We start from the raw sequence: 27,218 nt of genomic DNA, 5'->3' as shown, positions 1-27,218 counted from the left end.
AGCACCGGGTTTTCCTGTTCACACCGCAGCGGAGCAGCCTCTTAGCTCCGGAATCCGGTTCATTTCGAACACCAACAAATTGTCCGGCCAGAGCAAAAGCACCACATACGTCACGCTTACGGCAAGGCGGGGGCAGGGGCGGGATCAACTCCTGAACAACAACAAAAAGCCGGCGTTTTATCCAGTTTGTACACAACGATGGAGAAACTTAACAAGCAGCAGTGGTCCACTGAAGAGACCAGCTACCTACTGGGAATCTGGTCTTCCGAAGAGGTGCAGAGGAAGCTGGAGCACAATCGGCCATTGTTGTTGTTGTCGGTGTCAGCTGTGAGGGGTTTCCGCGCGGTTTGGCTTTATGAAGCAGGCACGCAAACGGTTACGTCATGACGCAAACGATGACGCAATGACGCAGCACCAGTCGGACTCTGGGCAGTGTGATAAGAGCCGGAGCTAAACCGAAGAACCGGTTCTGAACCTGAAAAGCTCTAGCACGGAGCTTGAACCGGAGTTGCGTTGGTGTGAATGAGGTATGAGAGGCTCAGATAACCTCAGCTCAGGTGAAGTAACTTTAGGACTCTCAGTGTTTAGATAGTTAACTTTAGCCTAAGTTATCTCAGTGGGTCTCAAAACGGTTTGGTCACGATTAATGTAAATAAGTATTTCTGAGGCACACGTTTATATGATCATTATAGGTATAAAAAAATAAGAGCATAAATGAAAAACAGGTGTTAAATACTATATGACATCAAAACAAGAATACAGTTTAAAAGGGTGATTTGTAAAATATCCATAAAGAAATAGAAAATCTGTTTACAGTTCTGTTTTATATGGGTGTTGAGAGATGTATCCATTAGGGGTGTAACGGTTCACAAACATTTCGGTTCGGTACGTACCTCGGTTTTTTGGTCACGGTTCGGTTCGATACGTTTTCGGTACAGCAGAATTTTTTTTCACAGAACAAAACATATATATATATATTTTTTTTATTATTATTAAACTGTGAATAATGTATTCACTCAAATAAATACAAAATATAATAAAATAAACATTAAGGTGCAGCATTTCGATGAACTGAAATAATCTGTATTTGAACTTTACTGTAGGCTACTAGTACTCACAAAACATAAACTATTAGTTTTGGGTTTTTAATTATTATTAAACTGTGAATATTCACTCAAATAAATACAAAATATAATAAAATAAACATTAAGGTGCAGCTTTTCGATGAACTGAAATAATCTGTATTTGAACTGTACTGTACTAGTACCTAAGCAGCCAGTTTGACATTATGACTTGCTTGTCATTGTATTGTCATGTTTTTTTAAAGAAAAATTAACTTGTCCACATTGCTTGCCGAAAGGGCAGATCTGCTGGCACTAACAATGTCTCCTGCTGTGGAGAACACCCTCTCGCTAGGGACAGAGGTAGCAGATACAGCCAGGTAGCGCTTTGCTAACATGGCAACATAAGGATATTTGGCGTTTGTAATAGCTTTGGCTCGGTCTGAACTTTCTGCGAGTGGTGGAGGCTTAAATGCTAGCGGGAGTTGGATTTGCACTTCAGTCTTTTTTCTTTTGGTACCGGTGATATTCACGTTCGGGTGATGCCTTTTCAAGAGTGTGCAAGTTTGATGTATTGCCAGCCGCGTAACCAATTTTAGTTGAACAATGCCGACAAACAGCTTTGGTTCGGTCCACCTGTCTTTGTCCTTCATCCTTGTACGTAACTGCGAAACCAAAATGTTCCCAAACCGGAGACTTCAATGATGCTGGAGGATTTTCGAGCTCAACTTTATCTGCGTTCGCCATTAATTTTCGACAGTTCCTCAAATTACTGACTACATTTGAACGCATCCCTCTGACCAGCTCTCATAGTATGCCTCTCATCCAATGAAATGACTTGCTCGCTCTATGACGCGTTGAACCCAATGTGACCAAATTACTCTGAATGCTGCGACGCAGCACCTGAGATTACTTCCAAAAAGTTGTTCACGTTCTCAATTTTTTTACGTTTAACGTTATATTCGTTCGGTACACTTCGGTACACACCTGTACCGAACCGAAGGGCCCGTACCGAATAATTTCGGTACGGGTACGTGTACCGTTACACCCCTAGTATCCATAGATCTCTTAATTTTGCTCTCAAAATGCACCAGATTGATGCATTTAATTTCAATATTTAAAAAAAAATCTTCCCGGGGAGCATGCCCCCGGACCCCCCTAGAGGATGTTAGGTCCACACCCCCCTTGTAAAAAGAAATAGTACTTTACCCCTGCTTACAATATGCCGTGAGCTGATTATCGAGCCTTCATTGTAACAGTCGCGGGTACACTGTGTGTGTGCGTGTGGGGTGTGTTGCAGTAGAAAATTCAGCTGTAGCGCCCGGGACATTAATGGGAAACCCTAAATGTTTGAGCACGTCAAGCTACCCCACAGCACCCCCAATAGAAAATATCTGGCGCCGCCACTGCTGCTATGAGTGGGAGTGACTGAGCCGTGATGTAAGCCATCAATCTAATTAAACTCCTCAGTGTATTAAAGGCCATGTTTACTTTAAACTGCTGAGTTAACTGTTTGCAACATAACAGTTATGGTGCCCATAGCCACACTAATGTGTGATTGGCTAATGATGGTAATGATGCAGATTAAACAACCAAGAGATAAACGCATTGCCAGCAAAAGAGCCTGCAGCACGCATTTGAGAGATGTTTTTGGTAAGGGGATCCAGAAACCAGTATATGTGTGAAACTGCAAAAAGCCACTTTATATTCATTATACCAAGTTTATGTGACACTAATGGCCTTTTTTCACCCGAGATAAAATCCACAAGCACGCTTACATTTTAGCTTGCCTGGCTTCAGATCTTAATTTCATTCAGACCCTTTGGCCCAATGGCCTTGCTATGTGGTCTCATCTGAGAGTCCTGTGGGACAAAATACCAAAATGGAGCTGCTTCATGCTGGGAAAGGATTACAATGATATGCTCCGTGGCTTTTTCTCCACTCACAAGCTCACATACACACACAGCAACAAGATTGACCACATCCCCTAAAACCTAAAACTCAGCCTTCCTTGTGTCCCTTTCTCCTTATTTCCTGCACAATCATCCTGTGACCTGTGATTCGGATTTTCCATCTGATTCCGTAGAGGCTCATTACTTATTTTCAGTTTCAGTTTTGAGATAACTTGCATTATTTTCTGGCTTCTTAAGGAGTAAAGATTCATGAATTCAGGCTACACATGGTGCTTTTGCTTATAAGATTGGAGCCATCATTCAATGAAGGGCGGTTTATTGAATTGTCATATTCAATGTGTGTATGTCTGTGTTAGGTGATAAAGAACAAAGGGAATGGTATTTGACAGCAAGCGCTGCGCATGCTTGATTAACAGCAGGGGAAAGAGGGAATGTTACATAACCAAGGAAGGGTGAGGAAGGGAAGGGGACTCTGCTGGGAAAAAACCTTTCAAAAAAAGCTATGACAATGCATCCTGAAAAAGTTTTGTCACAAGATTTTCTTTGTCCAACCAAATATGGTTAATCACAGATAACACGACAGAGAAACATTTTAAGCACAATTGCTGAAGTATTTAATTGTAGATGGGAATTTAAAAAAAGATTCTAGTGTGGGTGCAAATAGCAAATAAGAGGGTTGCTCGCTGTTTTTTAAAATACTAATTTAAATTAAATTCCTTTAAAAACTGAATATTATTACACTGGCTAAACTTAACACTGAAAATAGAAGAGTAACACTTTCTGTATTCAAGTGTGTATCTTTCACTAAACTAAAAATAGCTCAATTGCCATCTTTAAACACACGAAAACCAGCTCGTTACTCCTTTCATTGTAACGATGACCATCTTTTGTTGAAATAAACCCCTTTATTTACCAACTAAGATGGTTCTACACATTGTGAGCAGCAGTTCTTGCTCATTGTTTGGAGGCAGAAATTACATTAGCAAAATGGCAAGAATTAGCCAAAAAAACAACCAGAGATGTCCTCAGCCAATCAGCAATAGCAGTCATAGTTTTTTCAAACTGGTCAACCTTAGTTCAAGCAGTCTGTGTAATATCTAACCATGTTACTCCTCATTTAAAATGTCTGGTCCATTTTGTTGATTGTGCACTAATCAAATGAACCAATTCCCCTTCATGGCTGTTTTTTGGTAAAACGATTTACTGTCACTCTTTTTTTTGATAATATAATCAATGTCTTGCTTTGTAGCTGTGTATGATCAGCAGTGTAGTTCAAGGATTTAAATTGTTTTTATTGTCTTTCTGCATCATAGGGCTGTTCAACCAAATAGCCGGGACCGTTACAGTAGAACAAAATGCCAAAACAAACTCACTTGTGCATAATTATAGTGCATTTATTTTAAATGTGCATCAGCTGGAACGTATAAAGAAACAAAAACGATTTAACATCCGATAATATTGCCGTCATCTTTAAAATGTTGACTCCACTGTTGCTGGGTTAGTCCGTCTTAGTTCATCCATTTTATTTCGCTTTAACCAGCCATCAGCCAGGAGCTTTCTGGGTAGTGGAATAGCCTTAATATGTTCTAACTGTAATCTCAAGCAATCTGTTGCCAAATTATGCGTTTTAACTTTTAACTTGATAAGGAGGTCCTTTGCAATGCATAAGGGATGGTTAAACAGAGCTTATCTTGCCGCAATGACTGACTCCCTGTCACATAATATGCACACAGTGCACCATTTTCACTGGGCAGCCAGCCCTGCAAAGTACAGCTTGTTTTACTGTCACAGTGTGAATTATTATTATTATACACACAGTCATGGGCTCCAGTTAGAGAAAGCAATACAGTCAGTGTTTATACTCAGGCCAAGAAATAACTCTCTTTAGTGTTACTGCAAACTCTGAAGTTTCCCCTGTGTTGTGTCCTAGTTAGTCCTCGGACTGTTGACCTGGCTCTGCTTCTGGAGAGCGGTCAGTCACACAGTACAGACCGTTCTGGTTAAGAGGAGCCCTCTGAGTGAGCATCTAAGTATGTGTGTGGAGCGCAGCATTAGTATTCAGCCTTGAGAGTCTCACTGAAGCGCCTGTCGGGCCCTTTGTTGCCGTTTCTTGAAGGGGTCTTAGGGGGTTTGGGGACGGTTTTGTGTGAGTGGAGTCATGAGGGGCTTGGAAAGGGACACAAATAGCTGCCGTCAGTCCAGACGCACCAGTGCATTCCTCTGTAACACTCAAAAGTCAAAAGGCTTCTTAACATGATTTCAGTGTGGTTGTTGTTCCAAGCTCTGCCAATCGGTAGGTGGAAATCATTTTTATTTAGTTTTTGTTTGCATGATGTCGTCAGGGAGCTTCTTAAACAGGGACAATGCTTTATTGAGAATGCACTGCTTGGCTGTGAACCATTTACTTACTCACAAGACCTTGTTTGGGGGTGTGGATGTTGTTTGAATGCTGCTAACAGCTAGCCACCCATTATGCTAAGCATGCCTTGTATTATATACACAATGCCTTTCTTATGTCTATTTTGTGTTGACTTGGCTGATTTAGTTTAGTCTCTAAGACTCTTTGCCAAATGTTGACCTCAGTGAACTATTAGTTTGTGATTGTGTCTGTGTTGTCCTGCAGGTGGCCTTTAGTTTTTTGGTTTATTTCCTGTGTTGAGCACTATTTCCATGGATACAAGTTGGTGCAGCTTCCTGGTTTCCTGTTTGGATAACCTGTGCGCCGTGATAGGCTTTTATCCAATCAGTTGCTTCCTTTTCTTCGCAGCATCATTTGTTTAAAGTGTCCACCGCCCATCTTTAAATAAATTCTCACTATCTCCGTCACGCAGCAAGAGTTGAGTGCTTTTTAAATAGCTGTGTGGATCTTAGAGGGTGTCACTCTTCCTTTCCTTTCCTTCTTTTTATGAAAGTGATTCCTTTTTAATAGTATTTTACAATGTGAAAATACACTAGATGATTTACACTTTTCCCCTCAACGCAGAAATCATTATGACCCCTTCCTTCCTATTCTGGAAATGTCAAATGTTTCCTTGATATTCACAATAATCCGGTTATACACTGGTTTGAAGAGAGAAATAGTTTTGTTCGGCTTCTGAACCATGCCTAATTTGAAGATGTGTAGCACCTTCCATAGAAAATGTTATTTCACAACATTAGAAAAAGTTTTAAAATACCAATGCATGAGGATTTATATTCACCACATTTGTCTTTATTAATTATACAAGACTTTATCTCAACAACACTAAAGAACTCTCATCCCATGTACATTTTGGCTAAAATTGGCTTTTTCATTATTTTAAGAAGAATAATATCTTCTTCTCTCTAAAGGTGACATTTCTGAAGCTTATGACTATTAAAGTACTACTATTTAAAGTTGAATAACCAGCTCACCCATCGAATGCTTTACTAAAAGTCTGTGTTTGACTTGCAATGTGGAGTTGGATTATTTATTTTTCCCATATTGTATGAACAAATGTATGATTTAAATGTTTACCCTGGCTGGAGCCAAGCCTACTTACTGAAACAGAAAAAATGATGTTTTTACTTTACAATATGGTTGTGTGACTTTGGACATGTGTGTTTGTGGCATGCTGCGATTAAAGTGTGTCATTAGTTCTGTCTCTGACCAATCACAATCATCCCCCATGATATGAGACTGCTCTGGGCACTTCTCTTTATTGATTGGATGACCCAGATTGCAATTGCATGTGGACACGAACATGAACAAACCGCTAAATATACTCCTGTCTTTCTCAGTCTCTCATCCGTCTTTCTTTTATCTTCTGACAGTTTCTTTTAATCTTTCACAGTTTGTTCTTTTCTGGACCCAGCCCTCTTACTTTATAAACCATCATAGTGACCATCACAAGTCTCTCTGCGTGTCACTACCCATGCAGGAGTTATACCCCTCAGTGCAATAATTGGGTTACTGTCCTAATTTTCTGTGACCAATTTCATCATATAGCTCAGTGTTATTTTTAGCCTGGGAACTCACAGAGAAGATTTGTCCTTTTAAACAGGCACCTTAAAATAGACCAGGTTGTTATGAATTTGCTGGAGTGGCACATTACAGATTGAATTTCTTTATTTTGTGTCAATATGTTATCACAGTCAGTTTGTCACAGCAGTCTGGCAGGACGCTCAGCTGTTAATGGGCGCACACTGGCTTTAGCTGCCTTCCTCTGCTGCTACAGAGCAGGATAACCTCTCTGACCTCTGGACCACCCTGCTGCTCTCAACCCACTCCCCTGATTTTAATCAATATTTAATTAAAATAACATTATCTGGGGCTTTAAAGCTTAAGTTGAGTCTAATTGTTCAAAGAAAAGTATTGTCTTTCAATCCATATTTGAACTTTTAAGAAAATAAATGTTGAAATGTGATTTAATTGAATCCCTGGAATGTAAAGAAGACGTTGATTTATAGCGCTTGTGCTTTCTGTGGTCAGTGTCTGACAAAGTCCCTCCATGTGTACGACACCTGGTTCGGTTTCATGTTGTTGGCGCTAGCTCACCTTTTCACAGCAGTGAGGAGGCACCTAGCTAACTAGAGCAATATGAATGTCCAAGTATCCTGCCAATCACTTCAGTAAAACTGCTTTGACGTATGCTTATTAGCCTTTTATTGCATGAATCCTTATAGCGCTAATTGCTGGAATGCATTCTGACATCAGTACCTCTCTGATAGCACCGTCCTCCATGATTTAGCAGCCACTGACACAATGTTGCTAATTGCCCTTGTAAATTTGAGGTGTTTCCAGTGCGTCTTGATGTAGTGCTTGTGACCAGAGAAAGTGAACCATGACTCGGTCGGATGTAGTTTCCACCGGCCTGATCCTATGACCCGACAGGTACACACACACACACACACACACACACACACACACACACACACACACACACACACACACACACACCAACCAACTAGAAGGACACTCGGAGAGCGCAGACCTACCGCAAGGACTTTTACATAATTGACAAAATATTGTGTGGATCTTGGATAGATTTTTCCTTGGCCGATGCTATGTCCTTTATAAACATCATGCCTGTAATTTTTCTGTAATCTTGTTTACAGGCAAATAAATCATTGGCAGAAATATTAAAAACTACTAGCCTAAGAGTGATATTTTTGAGTAATTACGCCTTCATTGTAGCCTTCACGTTTTTAGTTTTAGCATTAGGCCTTGCAATGACAAGATTGGGTCCCTTACATTAAACAGCATACAGATTTGAGCCTCCGCTAATAATTAAATACTTTGAAAGGCAGCACGAGGCAGCAGGTTCTTTTTTTTAATATACTTTTATTAAAAGGTGAATACACTGGTACATCACTACAACCCTCAGACTGAGTCAACAGTCCCATACTGACGATGACAGAAGAGAAATCCATTACCTCCCCTATCATGCACCCTCACTTCTCAGTCATCATCTCTTCATCATTGACTCTCTGTCTGCCTTTTTCTCTCTCTCTCTCTCTCTCTCTCTCTCTCTCTCTCTCTCTCTCTCTCTCTCTCTCTCTCTCCCCTCGGATTTTGACTTGAGTTAAAGGGAAAGTGGGCGAGCGACATACGTGTGGGGAAAGACAGCGCCTGGTCTTACACAGGAAGGGAGGAGTGGGGAGCCACAGGGTGGATGTTTTGGGTGTGTGTGCGTGTGTGTGTGTGAGGGCCTGCACAGAAGGGGTCTTTGTGGGTGAGGGCATCTGGAGAAACACACACACACACACTCAGCCCATGACATCACAGCTTACCGAGCGGCCGGCAGGAATGTTACTGAGAAAGGAGAGGCTTTGTGGAGGAGAGGAAAGAGACGGGAGGGGAGGAAAAGGAGGAGAAGAAGAGGAGGAAAAGGCTTGGCCAGGGAAAAGTCCGGCACTCCCACTATCTGGAACAGGACAGGCCGGGGCTGGGCTGGGCTGGAGGGAACAGAGCAGAATAGGAAAACGGATAATAAAACAAGTCACATATATTTATAGTAGAATTACCGTTATAGAGCAAAACGGAAAAATTACCAAATGGATTTACAGATATTACTGAGCTAGAGCAGATCAGAAGGTGAGTACCAAACATTTTCAACTCTATTGTGGTTGTGTGAGAGTTTTGTTTCGCTGTTTAAGCTTTGAAATCCTGTATTCAATTATATATTTAGCGCTGTGCTGGGTCAAGATACTCACAAACATGTTGTTGTTTATTAGAAAATCATGTGATCTTCAAGAATAGAGCAAATGGTCGAATAGGAATACAAAAAACTACTTTTTATTATGGATTTCATTTTTTTTTTGCTTGATTTGAGGAGTAACAGAACTGGAAAACTCAAAGGAAAAGTGTCAGAATAGATACAAACACACTCAAACAGGCATGTTGTAGTAGATACAGTATTGATGTAAAAGTTTAGAAATCTGTGGTGGCATACAGTAGGTCGTCTGTTATAACATAATGTTGTGAAATCTGACCTGCACACTTTGGCCTGAGGACCCCATTAAGTCCTGGAATCTGGTGTCAATTTAGCCACGTTCAGTTAGCCACAACTCTTATTCAACACCTCCAAACTGTCTTTAGTGGACTCAGACTGAAATCATGAATAAGTGCCAGATATCACTGCTCTGCCTGGGCTGTTAGGATCTGAGAACACCATGCTTAACCGACAGCAGGCTCCAGTTACCACACAGGATCAAATTCAGCCAGGAAACACTGACTGCTCTAGGTTACACAGGTGCTCAGTGTGTGTGTACTGAGGACATTCATCAACAGGCTTTCATTTTCACATTTGCCATGTGCTCCGGGCTAGGTACAGCGTGTGTTAATAAAAGATCATGACGTGATATCAAAGGCATAGTTAAAGTGTTTCTGTGATACGTCAAGGATGTGTGTTTACTTCCCGTCAGGGAGTATTCATTTTCTGGTAACCCCCCCCCCCCCAGTGTCTCAGGCATTCAGCCGTGTGTGTGTGTGTGTGTGTGTGTGTGTGTGTGTGTGTGTGTGTGTGTGTGTGTGTGTGTGTGTGCATCACAGTCGGAGCCTAAGTGTTTCCAGATGTGATGGCGACAGGGGGAGAATGAGACAGCATTTAGACAGAGTATATGACAGTGATAGTTAGCTGAATCACGATTGTATTACTATACTTTTCAGTGAATTCATGATTTCCACCTCTTATAATATTAACCCTAACACTCCCAGTTACATAATACTCCTCCTGGCTCAATATGTCTTAGCAACCTTATCTCAAGCTTTAAGACCAAACCTAAGCCCTGAAATCATGACTTAATCTAAACTGTGATCTAATCATCCTGCGCTGAACCCTAGAATCGCTCTGTAATATGAATTTGAACATACTTGAAACTAATTCAAATCTATAAAGCCAAAACCTCAGCCTATATTAGATCCTTGAATTTGGCAAAAATGTAGGACTTTCTTCTGCGTTATATCCTTTTTTGGAAAAAGTCCAAACATAAACATCATGGTTGTGAGGGTGTGGGACTGTTAACACTATATTTCACATTTGTGTAACTGTTGCAGAGCATTAATGGTTGTTTAAAGACTAATGGAAACCTGACTGCTGATCCAAGAGTAATACAACGTGCTTATGGTTTCAGACGTTCAAACAAACCAGGAATAATTGTATCTTTTTAGTACAGTTACATGATTTCTTTCTGTAGTTAAACACGCTCAAAGATTGCACTGTTGGACACACACACACACACACACACACACACACACACACACTCACTCTCTTTGCTCCGCCAAGCAGGCTCCCTCATCACAAGTCTCAGAGTCCGAGCCTTGAGGACAGCTAGTTCAGCTAGTTATGCCTGGAATGTCAGCTCACCTCAATGAGAGTCAGAAACACACACATGAATACACACCTCCGATACAGATGCACACACTTTAAAGACCACACTGCTACACAACTACAGTCCAGGATGTCCGCGGGGTCTTAAAAAGTATTAAAAGTTGATAAATCAATTTAGCGAAAATGAAGGCTATTAAAAAGTATTAAACGGCTTTTTCCAAGGTATTACATTTTGTAGCTTGTTTTCAATAAGTATATCAATTGTCCAAAGAGGTTGTATTCTACAGTGTGCCTGAATGTAATCATTGCGTAGGTGTGTAGTGTGATTCTGTGTAGTTTATTTATGGCATCCCGTTGGATCTGACGTCATCTGAACAGGACAGCGCACGCTCACTGCTTGATAGCTCGCGAAGGTCCGTTTACGCCGGTTGTTAAACAACATCGTTATGGGGAAATGCTAATTTGCGTCCAAATGGTTGGAAGATAAGGAGGAAGGACAATCAATACTGTATAGTAAATGTGAGGTAAAGTGTGTCGCCAATGTAACCGGTTAAAACTCGAAGTGGCGATGAGGTCTTAAAATGGATGGAAAGGGTCTTAAAAGGTATTACATTTGACTTCAGGATTCCTGCATATACCTCACAGTCACACACAGCTCCTTTCATTGTGTGTGTGTAGGAGAATACCATTTCATATGAGACATTCCAGTAGTACTGTTTTCCTGAGGCAGTAACAGGATATCCTCCCGCCTGCTCGACACACACTTTGTGTCTCACACACACACACACACACACACACACACACACACACACACACATACATACATTCCTGCACATGCACGCACATACACATCCAGTACACACAATGGGTCAAAGGTAACAAGACAAAATACTTTGTCAGTGAGAGTGTACATAGAAATGAGATTTGGTTCTCACATGGTCGCTAATATCATTAAGTAAATAAAAATCATTATATTCTCTCTTTAACTAGAGACCAGAATAATATAGTTTAAACATGTTGTCTTGAGTTGTTCAGTGTCCATGGCGTAATTTATCTTCATAATTTGGCTAAAGAAAGAATCCCTTTCGCTGAAGTTAAGCGTTGATAGCCTAGCTTTTGGTTCGATGATTTCTCAAATGAGACACTTTATTGATGCTCTCTTAGCAGTGAAATTAGCTAGTTTTTCTCCATCATTTCTTAAATGCCTTTTAGGTTGTTGCTTTTACATTTAAGCTTCCCATTAGCCTCAGCTTTACTTTGTGTTAAGTGCTAACTAGCAAATGTTAGCATGCTAACACACAGCATGTGATTAACATTGGCTAAAATCACCTGCTTGGCAGCATCTTTAGCATTGTCATTGTGAGCATGTTAGCATGTCGATATTAGCATTTAGCTTACACTTCCAAAGTACAGCCAAAAAAAGCAGCTAGCTTTGCTGTTCTTTATTCTACTCTACTATTTATTTCATATTTCTGTGGCTAGGTTTGTTTCCTTTATACTTTATTCTAATCAAAAGTTGTTTTACTAAATATTCTCCTAGAGTACTCCTTTAAGAGAATACGTTTAGTAAGATGTATACTGTATATCATGCTCTTCATGACACAGTTAAATCATGTGACTGAGCCAGATGGGTCAACAAAATGCCCTCAGGGAATGTTTTTTTTTTTCATCAATAGAAACAGGAGACACGAGGATGAGAGGGAGAACTGGGGTGAAGGAGCACTAAAGACAAGAACATGCTTTCTAAAGGGAGACGAGGGAGGATACAGTCGGCCATGTGACTTCCTAGACCGCTGTTTCTTCATTTAACAATTCTAGAAAGGAAATGAGAGGAAGGAAAAGACGCAAATATCGAGAGAGAGGTTTCAACGGAGGAGAGGATGAGGACCAAGAAAAAAGGGAGAGAATAGCAAGAGCAGTAGAAAAGGATCGTACAACAATCAAGATTTTAAACTAGCCCTTTAAGTTGATACTGTGTCCTAAATGTGCAACTCGTTTCTGCATAACATATCATGTAGAACAGTAGAAAAGTCCCTGAATATCATCAAATGGCTGGTAATGTGTTCGAGTCCTTCAGTGTACGAGAGGTTACAAAGTAAAGACTTCCTCCATATGGCTGTGTGTGCTTCAGCTGAACACTGAGCCAATTCACTGAAGTGGTCCTCATTAAATCCCAACGCACACACTCTCACATGTCACAAAGAAGAGGGTCAACAACCCCTCGTGGAAGTAAACACGTCCTCCGAAGTCCGAACAGAGGTGTGCTCGGCGCAAGGCAGTAAATCAGGAAGCCAAAAGAGTATTTGTTGGTGGCCTCTGTAGAAACAGAAAGGAGGTCAGTATACACAGGAGTGCGTTTCTTGCTAACAGTGGATCTGGAATGTGTTGGATGGATGGTTCACAAAAACAGAAGGTCGCAGGTTTGAACCCCCGCATGCCAACGTGTCCACCAACGTGTCCTTTTAACCAGACCCTCGACCCCTGTTTGTACATCTCCTCCCTGGATAAATCACACTGTCAGTGAAATTGCAAGCACAGTTGAGAAGTAAATTAATGTGGCAGTAAAGTATGGGTTATAAATGTGGATTAGTTTAAAACATTATAAATGTGTTTTATAGAATCAGAGCTTGGTTTAAAAAAAGAATTCTGAAATAAGCTGATGATTAATGTAACATCACAGTGTTGCATTAACTGGTAATTTTTTATTTATAAGGGTGTGACATTGTGTTCACTGATGATTCAATAAATGTATTACGTAACCATTAACTGTTTTGCACACCCAGAGAAGTGTTTCACTTTTGATAAAATAAAGTGCATTTGTCCATATATGCAATGTTTTGCAATATATTTCATTTCATTTGTGGGGATAGTTTTATTACTTTTCTACACCCTATTTCCTCGTCTTGTATCTGCATATCACAATCTGTTCATACAGGCTGTGTGACCAACTCACGAGGGACATTTGTATATTGGAAGATATATTTCATCCTCTCATAACAACTACTAATAATGTGGCCTTGAGCCATGCACCCGGCTGAGGTCGGGAAAATACAGGGAGTGAATATGTGAGGAGAGCAAATGTTAAGCCCTCGTTTGATTAAAGTATCTTTAACACTGCTGTGCATGGAGTAGCTGCCTACTCCTCTGCCATGGACACTTCAGACTTAAATGCAGAACTAGTAATATGATAAAGTGTCAAGTGGCATCTGACTCAGATCCTAAAATAAATAATTCTGACACATACTGTTAAGAGAAACGCATAGTTTCTTCCCCTTGTCTGCAATAAAATCTCGACAAACATCCCTAACTGTTCTGTTCCTCCAAAAACTGTAAAAATGATTAACTGCCATCCCACCTGCCAGTCTGCCAGTTTGTTAAATAAAGTTTTAGATCAAATGTGAGGCAGGAAGAGTTACAGCGTTTGATTTTTTGGCCAAGTTTCCAGTACATTGATTCATTCACAGACCAGTGAATGTCTTTGAAAGAGAATACAATAGTCTTCAGCACCATGGAAGATGTTATGGTTCTTTTCTGTCATAAAGCAGCAGACTGGGAGTGTTGGTGCCCCCAAGTGGTGGGAGCCTGGTCTAACATAACACAGTTCTACTGCAATGCAGACAGACAGCCTCATGTGCGTGACATGTGTCTGTTTGAGGTGTGTGCATTTTTTAGAGATCTCTTCCTGAGAAAAAGTACAGGTTCTCTTTAAATGCTTTTTTCAATCACTAAATGAAAGTGATCAGTATCTCTGATGCTCGTGTTTGTTGTTTGTTTTGTTTACACAGAAATCGTGGCGGGCAGCCGAGGATGTCAGTGACACAACACCTAGAGAGCGAGCCCTGAAGAGCGTGAGTTTCCAGGAATCGGTCAGCGTCATCACTGACAGCCCTGCAGCCATGGAGCTGGAGAGCCAGCAGATCCAACATGGCTGCCTCAGCAGCCCCAGCAACAAAGCCCATAATGCAGTTCCTGACAGCGAGGTGGTGCAGGTATGCTCATTCTCTGAGGTCAAACTCTCAGTTTTTTGTTTTCTTGATTTGTATTCACCATCTTTAAAATGTATTACCTGTGCCGGTCTATCTTGGTCTGGGTGGTATTTCATTAGATGGTTTTGTCGTCAAAATATAACTATGCTGTACATATAATTTAGCAAATACCTTAAGCATAAGTCTGAAACTTAACCGCGTTTAATTTTATGTTTTTATGTGGCCTGTCCCAAAAATCTAGACCATAACTCCAGATCAGATATGCCTTTGTCAGAGTTTCATAGGACGATGCCAAAATTGCTCTCCCTGATAATTAAGATAAGATGAACATGTTTAGATGACAGAAAAAATACCTGTGGAAAAAGCTGCTTCTCTTGTGTGTTTTTGTGCCAGTAAAACTTGATGTTCTCCATTTCCTGCCGTTATAAAGATGCAATTACTCCAATGTCCACTAATTGTATGTTTATTATCATCTACTCTAGTAAAAGTATCATGATATGCTGTATGGTTACATGGCTCATTGTCTCATCTGCATTGTTCACCCTTATGATGATAGTACGAGGAGTTGATGAACATTACAGAACAACCATAGCATTTACATTATCTCCTTCGTCTACAGGAGATCCGTTACTTGGACCAGGTTTTAGACGCCGCCTCCGAAACCCCCACCAACGGAACCTCTTCTCCGTCAGAACACAGCAAGATCATCAGCATCGATGGAAACTCTCCCTCCGTCTGCATGTCAGCCTCCTCCCCCGTCAATCACCATGCAGTGGTGGTGGAGGGTCAGAGAGAAACCACGTTCCTGCACCACGAGGACTCTGCTGTGAGGACCAATGGCCACGTGCAGGGGGGGGAGACGGGGAGCGGGGGGGCCAAGTTTGAGCTGAGAGCGTTTCAGGAGGAGAAGCGACCAGCGAAGCTCTTCACGCCCGGAGAGGAGCAGCAGGTCAGGGTGGCGAGGAGACGACCCTCAGGAGAGGTAAACTGCTGAGAGATTAGGTATCAGCTGGAACAGATACAGCAGACAGACAGACAGTAGCAAAAACTACACAGCACGGCAGTAATGTAAACGTTAATGGAGACCTTGTGTCTAATAATAATAATAATAAGGGCTCATATAAACAATATGTACACAAGAATAAATAAGCGTTTCCTTGGATTAGTAATTTTAAAGTCAGGCTTTTTTTGTCAACAAGTCTAAACTGCTTGCTTTGTTATGAGACTTTATAAAATGCATGCCAAATGTATGACAGGCGTCAAAATAAATGACTTATACTTAAAACAATTCTTGAAAGTATTAAGACTCTTGATCCTCTTCTAAACTGAGTCGTGAATGAAAGTTTATTCCTGACTGAAAGTTGACAAAAAAGGCATTTTCTCTAAGAAGGTTGAAAGAAAAACACAGGTCTAAAACATTCTAAAAATAGTGTTGAGGTAAAAATGAAAAATAAAGTAATATTATTAAAGATTTGTTTTAGGTGTTATAAGATCTGACCAAAACCACAGCTTATACTGTACAAATCCACCTAGATCAAACCATAGAAAGAAGACATTACAACCTTAATGGAAGAAGTTTTGAAATGGAAAGGATGTGGTAAGTTAAGACAAGCACATGATGCTAACAGTGTCAAAAGGTTAGTTGTGGTTCACATTTTAATCAGAGACTGTGATGACCAGCAGAGAGAGTTTTTAAACCAACAACTGAAAGATTCAAAATGTTCATCCAATTCACCAACTTTTCATAATTCTCTTTTTAAAACAACCTGCTAAATACACTTTTGGTAATGCAATAACAAACACTTATTACTTGCATCACCAACTTTTCTGATATCTTTATCAGCTAATGTCGTTCAAAGTTAATGCTATCAGAAATTGAAATTTAAAGAAAGCTCTTTATGAATATTATCGCTGTCTTCCTTCCTCAGGTGGAGGAGCTGGAGCGAGAGCGTCAAGAGCTGATCAAAGACCAGGCAGTGAAGAAAAACCCCGGCATCGCCAAGCGCTGGTGGAACCCCCCCCAGGAGGTAGCCTCCCATTTCATCTTTTTATATTTGATTTGACCTCCCTTCACTTTAAGACAAACTGACTGATTGTTTTTTTGTTTCGATCATTCATTTATTACAGATTCCTTTGGAAAATCAGCTGGACGCAGAGCAGCTCGAGTCTCTCAAGAAATACCAGGAGAGGAAACAGCATAAACAGAGTCCCACTTACACACACACACAGGTAACACACACACACACACACACATTATTAGCTGATGATTAATTACCAGTATTTTTTGTCTCACCTTATCTTTTTATTCTCCTCTCTTCACTGTTCCCCCATCTCGATTTGCAGCCCCAGGTTTCAGGACCTCCCACAATGGTGACCTTTGACCCAGATCTGAACAGGAAGGAGGACATTGTGCAGGAGCAGATCAACTTCTCCTCTGCCAGGAAGCAGTTTCTGCAAGGAGACGCTACCAAGAGGGACGTGGCTCCTTACATGTACTCCGCCAAACCCTTTTCCAAATCCACACCCAGGAGCAGCCAGGGGTTCAGTGACAGTATTGGAGACACCGGGGATAGTCATGTGACCTGGTCTGATGAAGGATACGGAGCAGAGTTTACCTGTGCACGAGCGGTGATGACCATCCTGCCTGACGACGAGGAGGGGAAGAGCCCGTTCCACCCGGGTTTCCACCCCGAGGAGTCTGACTCAGGGTTAGACGAGTTGTCTCTCCGCTCTCAGGACACCACCGTGTTTAGCTCGGATAATGTTTCCGACAGCGGGGCTTCGCTACCGCCGACCCCTCAGCCCCTCACCCCGGTGTCCCCGCCGACGTCCCAGCCCACCACGCCTGTAAATGGGCAGACCAATGGCAGCCCATCAGAATTCGAGCTGGAGTACCAGGCAGGAGTCCTCGTCCAAAACGCCATCCAGAGCGCCCTGTCAGCTCAGGACGGAGATGATTGGCTGCCCTCCGACTTGAATTCTTCACAGCTCAGCGCCCCAGTGTCTCCATCCTCAGCCTCGACAGGAAGCCCAGTGCCAGTGTCTTCCTCCCCTGCATCCTCTGGTGGAGCTCCTAGTCTCCAGTCACCCATGTCCTCCAGTCCTGCTCCATCCAACCTGTCTCCTCTGCCAGACAGACGTCCAGAAGTAGGGTTTGAGAAGCCTTTAGAGTCAGAACACGCTCTGCAGCAGCTCCAGGCGCCTTCTCCCCCTCCCTCTCAGCCCATCTCCCCCCCGCAGAGACCCAAACATGGAGGCCCAAGGATCAAAATCCAATCCTCTTACGCCAGAGCCCTCGCCTCCTCAGCCCCGGCTCCAGCTCCTGCCTCCACAGCTGCTCCAGTGTCCCGGCCGACCCCAGTCTACCGTCCCCCTTCTCCCCCAAGCCCGGAGAAACCGGAGTTCAGCTACTTCAGCAAGTACTCGGAGGCGGCCGAGCTGCGGAGCACAGCGGCCGCAGCGAAAGGCCCCGAGGTGGAGGCGTCCAGTGGGCCGTTCCGCCTGCGCTCCAAGAAGCAGAGGACTCTGTCCATGATTGAGGAGGAGATCCGAGCCGCTCAGCAAAGGGAGGAGGAGCTGAAGAAGCAGAGGGTGGAGCAGCCCGCCGTCAGGGTCCACTCCGGCAACACGCCTGGCAACGCTCCCAGCAACAATCAGGGTCCCGTGAGGGTGCGGCAAACCAATATCTCCCCAGCAGACAAGATGAAGAGCAACAGCCTGCCAGCTCGACTCACTCTGACAGCGAGGACGGCTCCAGGTGAGTCACTATCAGAAGAAGCAATTGGTAGCTGTTTCAATCATCAATACTTTGTCTTAGTTTTTTATGAAGAAAATATAATTTAGAAATACAAAATATCATCTGATCAAAACCTCTGAAATCAATGGATTAGCTGTTTTTATTGTCGTTTCTCATTAAGATAATATTTTGGGCGATTTTGTACTTTAAATCCAACAAAAAATATACTTGAAGATGTTGAATGAGTCATTTATTGATAAAACAAATCAGATGCAGATAAATCAATAATCAAAATAATGTGGGGACTCAGTTCCCAAGGAGAGGACCCAGGTTCGAATCCCGCCTGGAACCATGTACGCATGTCATTCCCCTTTCAACTCTGTCATCTCCAATAAAGGCTAATCTGGCCCAACATTTTTTTTTTTTATAAAAATATAAATATTTCTATGCAGCCCTGACTGCATTGCTACACAAATATGCTGCACTAAAACTACAAAACATTTATTTTCTAAATGTATTTGCTTACTTGGATCACTCATGCCTTGTGTGATGGTGTTTGTTTTAACAAGCCTGTCTAACTCCATGTTTTTTTCCCAGGAAAGATCGAGAAGGTTCGCCCTGCTCCCCCCGTCTCCCCCTCGCCCTCAGAGGGAGCGCTGTCCGACGCCGGCAGCGAGGACTCCGGAGGACGACCCAAAAACTACATGCAGACGCTAATGGAAGACTACGAAACACACAAAGTGAAGAGGAGGGAGAAAATCGATGACAACAGCGTGAGTATCTAACTGAATAAACCTGTAGGAGTTCTTGTTGAACATCTAACAACAGAATAACATGGGATAACAATGCCATCATGTATCTCAGGGAGGGACAGTAGCAGAAAGGTGAGTGAAAGTTTGTGGTTCAATGGCATTAAATACTTAAATGTCACCATACCTAAATTCTTTCACACATGCCCTGTTGGCATGAGCTAACACTGTACAACACCGAAGGGAATTTCCAAGCCAGTAGCAGGAACTGAAATTGAAAGTAAGTCCGAGACGCCGGGGGATTTCTCTCCTGACTCTATTGTCTCTCATTCTTTCTATCTGAATGTGTCTTTACATGCCAGGGTGTCCAGCGGTGTGTCATTATCCGGAATAAGGTCTCTCTTGAGAAGAAGTATTCAATGTTGGCAGACCACACTGTGCAAACAAAGGTTACTGGCTTGGATGGTGGAAAGAAACATTTACATAACCAGAAATTGTCTCAAGCAGCAGTTTCACTTCCCCATCTGTTGGTCCATACACTTCATTTATTCCCAAACAAGGAAAGATACACCTGTGAGCAATATCACATTATACTAACAAATCATATATACCGTAAAGCACACCTATTTATCATGCCTTTTTCAAGGTATCTAACAGAATGTATCTTGAACATCCGGCAGGCTTTTTGTTTCCCACTGTTGCAGGTATTGTTTTTCACATGTTGACTCTTTGTACTGTTGCTTCTCTCCTGCTGGTCGCTCAGTATGCCCATTTGTTGCTGGTCAACGAGGTAACCACTGAGGTACCTGTCTCACTGTTCACTCCTTAACTCACAGACCTGGGTCAGACTCTATTCAAAAGTATTGGAAAAGCAATACATTCCCATTTAATTTGTTTCTGTAACAACTAAACAGTGGTTAGAGCTGGCGGCCCATACGCTGTGTCCGCTGCCAGGTTTCAGACGATGTCCTCCCCTCTATCTCTATATCTTATCTCCTTCCATGAGCGTTGTGTATATATACAGACGAGTTCCTAGAGTGGAGATTTCCACTGGGAGCCACTTTCGTATTCCCCATGTAACGTACTGTATACAAGTTTGTAGATGATAAATGTAACGTCACTCATTCGGCCAGATCCTGAAAACAAAGATGGGGATGTATTATTTTAGTTTGAAACCCTGGACCGAGAAGATACTGTGAAGAAAACCTTAAAAGTTTGAAATCTGATCCCAGGTCTGCTTGTGGTCACACTGCATTAGTGTTCTGCTCTGTGGTGTTGGTGCTGCATGTGCTTTCCCATGAATTTGGTGTGACCTTTGACCCCCCCCAACCCTTGCCCCATGGACTGCTTTTAGCCTCTGTATACAACTTACATTATACAGCCCCAGTTAAAAAAATTTAAATACTAAAATATATACAGTAGTTAAGGTCAAGTTGTGCCATTAAGTGTAAAGGTAAAAAAAATGTAATTGTATTATTTCAAAATAATTGTTCAAATGTTGAATAATCCGTACATAATGGTAATTTTCTGTGAAATGTATAGATAAAGGTAACAAATATCATAATTTGTCTTCGGGATACAATGCTTTATTCAAAGAATTATACAATTCTTAAAATAATATGTACATTTTTCTGAGTTGTTATATTTGGTTGATGTCTATGTTGTGATCATTATGGACTGGAGGTCATAGAAACAGTACAATACTAGGGACGTAAAAGCTTAAGTAGGCCTCAGTGTTTTAATAATAATTTAGTGTCCATCATTTTCCACTCATTTCCCCTTCTCCCTGGATTCCTGCGCACTAAACAGTCACTCCTTTGTGCTCATGTGTTAGTCACTGTGTGTGTCTTGGCACGAGTGTGTGAGACAGATTGTGATCGGGGATCAAATCCAATGTTGAAGCATGACATTTCCCCCTGAAATGGAGTCAAATAACCTTTGTTTTTACTGTCAAATACTGCAGGTGCGCTTCATTTGGTGGTTTATTAATGACTCCTTTACTGCGGGATGGTTTAACCAAGCGCTCCCTCAGTTTTTGACAAACTGCATGCGATGTTAAAGCCACTGTGGTGTGTTTCTTTTGTGATGGTGTTGCCACTTAAAACATTTTTTTAGTAAACAGTGCTTACGTATATGATTCTCTGACTGTTGTTTTCTAACTGACAGGTTCTGGAGGCCACTCGCGTCACCAGGAGGAAAAGCGACATGGCGCGGAAATGGGAGGCCGGTATCTACGCTAATGAGGATGGAGAAGGAGAAGAAGAAGAGGAGGAGGAGGAAGAAGAAGAAGAGGAGTAAGCAGAAGAGTAAGCAGCTCCTCCCAGAGACAGTTATAGAACAAGTGGGAAGGACAAGAAGAAGAAAAAACGCAGCAAGGAGAGGGACAAAAGTATTTATTTTACTAAAAGTATTCTTATGATCACATGACCCGTTGGCTCGACCATTGAGGCTCATCTAAGAAAAGAAGAATTGAAGGCCAACCGTATGTTAAGAGACTGAGAATGTGAGAGACATTGGTGTTGAGGCAATTTTGAAAAATGTCAGTGACGTAAAAGACACTTTGAAAGGGTTTTAAGATGGTTTAAGAGCGATTCAGGATTCAAAGGTTTTAACAGTTAGTAGACGTTGAATGACTTAAATATTCATAGGAATTTCCTGTAATTTTTGTATTGAAAGATGTGCTGAGATCTGAAGATTTTACTTTGACAGGTTGCCTGAGACTTGCTGATGATGTTTTCTTGGCAATGGATGCTTGATAACAACCCAAAGCATTTTCACAATGTGTGGAAAAAAAACGAAGAAAGACCATATTTCTGTAATTTCAGAATGATTTCTACCTGGATTTGATGAACCCAACGGGACCTGGTGCGTCACATTCAGTAAAGTTTGATATTGAGCATCCTGCAGTGCCACAGTACACCACAGTACAGATGTGAGACACATATGACATGTTTGTAGGAGCTTTTGCAATCACTTGAAGCATCTGTGTTCAATTTAAGTGCCGACTTGACTGTCCTTGGAAATGCTAGCGTGGAAATTAGCTAAACTAGCATCAAGGTTCAACTTTGCCTTAGATCATGAGTAATCATAGGATGCACGATATGTACAGAGTATGTTATCTTCTCCTATTCTGTATGAAAACAGTTTCAAAAGAGTAAAACACACAGCTGCGTTAGATAGAAAGGAAACACTACTCTTCAGTGACTTCATAAAGAGGGACTGTGGGTCATGTTTGCGTCTCTTCAGTCAGTGTGTATTGATTAAAGGGCTGGGTCGGGGGTTTCGTATTCTAAAAATCACTTATTTTACCTTTACTCGCTACGTCGCTTTGCGGACCCGTGCTTTCAGATGTAAGCAGTTGTTTGATGTATTATACTGAGGTAGGACTGTGTATTGTGAACATGTATGTAGAGATTCCAGCAGGGCCGTGTATCTACTATCCCTTGCTAGCTGAGGATAAAGTTTGATGATAGAAATGTATGGGGAAAAGCGTTTTTATAAAAAAGTGTTCATACCGTCAGCCTAGTTTCCAATTTATTTAAGAAGTACTGATTGTGTGCATGAAATGACACTCCTTTTATAACCTGAAACAAGCACACAAATAGGCAAAAATAACTATCAGTTCAACAGGCTGCAACGGAGTGTCCGTTCGTTTTCTATGTTAATACCACAAAAGTTGGATATTTGTGTGTTGGGGCTGTCAGTTTTTATACTATATATATTGAGAGAATTTCGCAGGACGTTCTGTTTCGTTAAACGACTGAAGAGTTTCAGGCTTCTATTTGGGAGGCAACACTATAAGGGGGTAGAAAGCAAGTTTAGGCAAATTAAAAGCAATCAGAACAATCCCTGCAGCTTACAGGACTGACTTTAAATGAAAAGTGTTTCAACATGGATGAAGAAAATGTATTTTCGAACCACTTTAACTGATAGGATTCTATTTTCAGTCTGTGTTCGCTTGTTTAATGAAGCCTTTTAGATTATTTTCCAGCATTAGGATGTCAGGAGGATGGTGAGAACTTTTTATTTTTTTTCGATCATCTGCTGGCATTTCCTGTTTCAAGTGTCCTTTTGTCTAGACCTTTCAGTGTGCCCACAAACACACTGAATACAAATCTATATCATTAAAACTGAGGTAAACTTGCACAGAAATTCCATAACTGCGAGACATGAACTGACCATTAATGACTTTCGGTTATATTTATTGGGACAGTCCCATCCTAAGTGCAAATGATCTGACTCTATTTAATTATAATGATGGGGGAAACAGTGCCAGTAACCACCAAGCAGAAGTGTGTGATGTGTCCCTTTCCCCCGGAAACAATCACCATATATTGGTTCCAGAAAACCCACCTCTTCCTTGTTTTTCTACACGTGATAATATATAGTGAAAAAAAGTATTTAAAGAGAACCAGTGTCCCTTTTTATGGCGGAGGTGTCATTGTGGTGCAACAGGAAGTGTGTGAATAGTTGCAACGCAGGTACAGTGATGCTGATATGAGGTTTTGCAACCGGTTTAGGCAAAAACAAAATGGTATTGTGACGCATTTTTACAAAATAAATATTAGATTATAGAGATGCTTGAACCCAGATCTTTTCAGGGTTGAATGGCAGAAAACTGATAGTGATGTTTGACATGATAGTCTCCTATATCTTAGCTTTATTAACAGCACAATTTGAGTTTTAAGCAACAAAAACAAAGGCTTTGTCTCTGATTGATTATTATGCTTTTGTTGTTTGAGTTCATGGTGCAGAGATGTTTTATTTATCTTTTGAAAATGCTGGTAGTTCCCCTGCAGGAGTGCCCAAGCTTCAGCGTGTGTCTGCGATAAAGCAATCGTATTATACAGTATAACCTCTGTTCCTATGTTAACCACTTGTACGCTCATACTCTGCTTTCTTATTTTATAGGACATGTAAGGCTCACACTTATACACCTACTATACATATTATGAATATTTTCTCATTAAAAACAAAACCTGTACACGTGGGATCTCGGAGTGTTTTATTCTGGTGTTAAACTAAGATGTCATTTGAAACAAAAATAACTAAATGTAGTCAGTTACTTTTTCTGATTGAGTTTATTTCATGTTTTATCATTGCATTATCGCTAGGCCACCAGGGTGGGTGGAGGGGGACCGGAGGAGGGACACAAAACTAGGGCCAACAGGGTGGGTGGAGGGGGTCTGGAGGACGGGCTTGGGCTGACAGCCCAGGGGCAAGGCAGAGCTTGAAAAGGGGGTTATGGAGGGGCAGTGGCAGGAAGAGTCAGGGGGCCGAGAGCGAGGACCGCGGCATTCAGGGGGCAGGGCTCGAGGGCGAAGACCGCGGCTCTCAGGGGGCCGGGCAGAACCCGGTGTCGGCCGGACAGGAACCGGCGCTGGTGGGACAGGCCTCGGCAGGATCCCCCACGGAGTTGGCAGGACCCCCGCCAGGAGGGCAGTCAGCGGGACAGGACACAGGATTGGCAGGACCCCCGGCAGGAAAGCAGTCGGCGGAACCTCCAACAGGACAGGACACAGGGTTGACAGGACCCCCGGCAGAAGGGCAGTCGGCGGGACCCCCAACGGGATAGTACACAGGGTTGGCAGGACCCCCGGCAGGAGAGAAGTTCGCGGGACCTCCAGCAGGACAGGACAAAGGGTTGGCAGGACACCCGGCAGGAGAGTAGTCGGCGGGACCTCCAACGAGACAGGACAAGGAGCTGGCAGGACCCCGGCAGGAGAGTAGACGGCGGGACCTCCAAGGGGACAGGACAAAGGGTTGGCAGGACCCCCGGCAGGAGAGTAGTCGGCGGGGCCTCCAACGGCACAGGACAAAGGGTTGGCAGGACCCCCGGCAGGAGAGTAGTCGGCGGGACCTCCAACGAGACAGGACAAGGAGCTGGCAGGACCACCGGCAAAGGAGTAGACGGCGGGACCCCCAATGGGACAGGACATGGAGTTGGCAGGACCCCCAGCAGAACCTCCAACGGACCAGGACATTGGGTAGGGACTTGAGACGTGACTCAAGTAGGGACTCGAGAGGAGACCCGAGAGGGGAACCAAGGGGGAACTCGAGAGGGGAACCGAGAGGGGAACTAGAGAGGGGACTCGAGAGGAGACTAGAGAGGGGACTCAAGAGGGGACTCGAGAGGGGAACTAGAGAGGGGACTCCAGAGGGGAACTAGAGAGGGGACTCCAGAGGGGAACTAGAGAGGGGACTCCAGAGGGGAACTAGAGAGGGGACTCCAGAGGGGAACTAGAGAGGGGACTCCAGATGGGAACTAGAGAGGGGACTCCAGAGGGGACTAGAGGAGGGACTAGAGGAGGAACTAGAGGAGGGACTAGAGGAGGAACTAGAGGAGGGAACTCGAGAGGGGACTTGAGGGTGGACTAGAGGAGGGACTAAAGGAGGGACTAGAGGAGGGAACTCCAGAGGGGACTCCAGAGGGGACTAGAGGAGAGACTAGAGGAGGGACCTCGAGAGGGGAACTAGAGAGGGGAACTCGAGGAGGGACCTCGAGAGGGGACTCGAGAGGGGACTAGAGGAGGAGCTAGAGGAGGGACTAGAGAAGGGACACGAGAGGGGACTCGAGGGGGAACTGGAGAGGGGACTGTGGCAGCTGGGGCCGGGACCATGGCTGATCGGGCCAGAACTGGGGCTGAAACCATGGCTGCTGGGGACTGTACTAGGTCTGGAACCATGGCCGGAAATATGGCTGTATGATCCAGTTCTGAAGACGGAAACATGGCTGTATGGGCCGGCTCTGAATCCGGAAACATGGCTGTAAGGTCCGGTTCTGGAGCCGGAAACATGGCTGTAAGGTCCGGTTCTGGAGCCGGAAACATGGCTGTAAGGTCCGGTTCTGGAGCCGGAAACATGGCTGTAAGGTCCGGTTCTGAAGCCGGAAACATGGCTGTAAGGTCCGGTTCTGAAGCCGGAAACATGGCTGTAAGATCCCGTTCTGAAGCCGGAAACATGGCTGTAAGATCCCGTTCTGAAGCCGGAAACATGGCTGTATGGGCCGGCTCTGGAGCCGGAACCATGGCTGCTAGGACCGGTACCTGAGTACGAGCTGGCTTCCTGACCTTGCGTCTTTTAGAAGTCTTTTGGAGGCTCCGTGGACATCCAAACGCCAGGCGGGATCCCAAGAAAGGGTCAGAGTATGGAGACTGGCACTCAGGGCTGCGTGAGAAAACTCTGAGAAACTCAGGCAATGAGCCTCTCAACCATGGCATGTTGTCCACCTCCATTTGTGCCTTTTTGAGGACAGCCTCTTTGTCCCTTTTAGCCAAGGTTCTACTCCATTCAGCATAATGACACTGAAGAGTGTACTCTAGGGATAACAAGTCCAAATCAAAATTAAAATCCGCTTGGTCCATTGTGGGTCGGTTTGTAATGTTACGGTGTGCAGGACCCAAATGCAGATTTAAGTGACAAAATAATTCCTTTATTTCAAGGCTACTATATTCAGAGACAGAACAGAACACTCACCGTAGTTTACTCACAACACAAGACGAACCGACACTGAACACAGGAAGAGACAAGACTAAATACAGGAAGGGGTAATCACAAGACGAGACACAGCCGGGCAGGAGAGGAGAAACACAAGGGCCACAGGTGAAAACAATCAGACAACTAGACACACCAGGGAAACTAACGACGGGAGGAAAAACACAGGAAGAAGGACCAGACAATATACAAGGATGAAAATACCCATAACCAGACATACAAAACTACAACACAGACAGATCCTAATAATATTTGTATTTTGTGCCTCTTCTGCAACATGTTTACATGTTGTTCAAACGGTCTTTATTTGTCTCATACTGTGCTGCAGCACCTCTTTTCACCCCCTGTCTGAAATCAGAGCCCAGTCTGCTCTGATTGGTTAGCCCTGTTGTGATCGGTCAACCGCTGAGATGTCCTGCCCTCAGCCTGTCATGTACAAATCATGTTGGAATGCCAGCCAATAGAAACAAGAATGTTATGTAGTGATGT

General features: G+C 43.0%; 1 protein-coding gene across 4 annotated transcripts in view; it reads left to right on the top strand.

Moving 5' to 3' along the window:
- LOC117554754 (A-kinase anchor protein 2) overlaps positions 1–23,073 on the top strand; it is a 94,526-nt gene extending 71,453 nt beyond the window's left edge. For 2 of the 4 annotated variants that reach the window (XM_034229246.1, XM_034229250.1), the window contains exons 10-17: positions 14,550–14,753; positions 15,370–15,732; positions 16,679–16,777; positions 16,878–16,979; positions 17,094–18,507; positions 19,084–19,259; positions 19,999–20,037; positions 21,402–23,073. In XM_034229246.1, the coding sequence (XP_034085137.1) occupies positions 14,550–14,753; positions 15,370–15,732; positions 16,679–16,777; positions 16,878–16,979; positions 17,094–18,507; positions 19,084–19,259; positions 19,999–20,037; positions 21,402–21,533 (2,529 nt within the window). In that variant the 3' untranslated portion in view covers positions 21,534–23,073. The remainder of the gene's footprint in view (positions 1–14,549; positions 14,754–15,369; positions 15,733–16,678; positions 16,778–16,877; positions 16,980–17,093; positions 18,508–19,083; positions 19,260–19,998; positions 20,038–21,401) is intronic. The other 2 variants (XM_034229248.1, XM_034229249.1) reach the window with 2 other exon arrangements.
- The last annotated feature ends 4,145 nt before the right edge of the window (positions 23,074–27,218 follow it).

This window comes from Gymnodraco acuticeps, unplaced genomic scaffold, assembly GCF_902827175.1.
Source record: "Gymnodraco acuticeps unplaced genomic scaffold, fGymAcu1.1, whole genome shotgun sequence".
In the NCBI taxonomy this organism is placed as follows: Eukaryota; Metazoa; Chordata; class Actinopteri; order Perciformes; family Bathydraconidae; genus Gymnodraco; species Gymnodraco acuticeps.
This window is presented reverse-complemented; position numbering and strand designations above follow the sequence as displayed.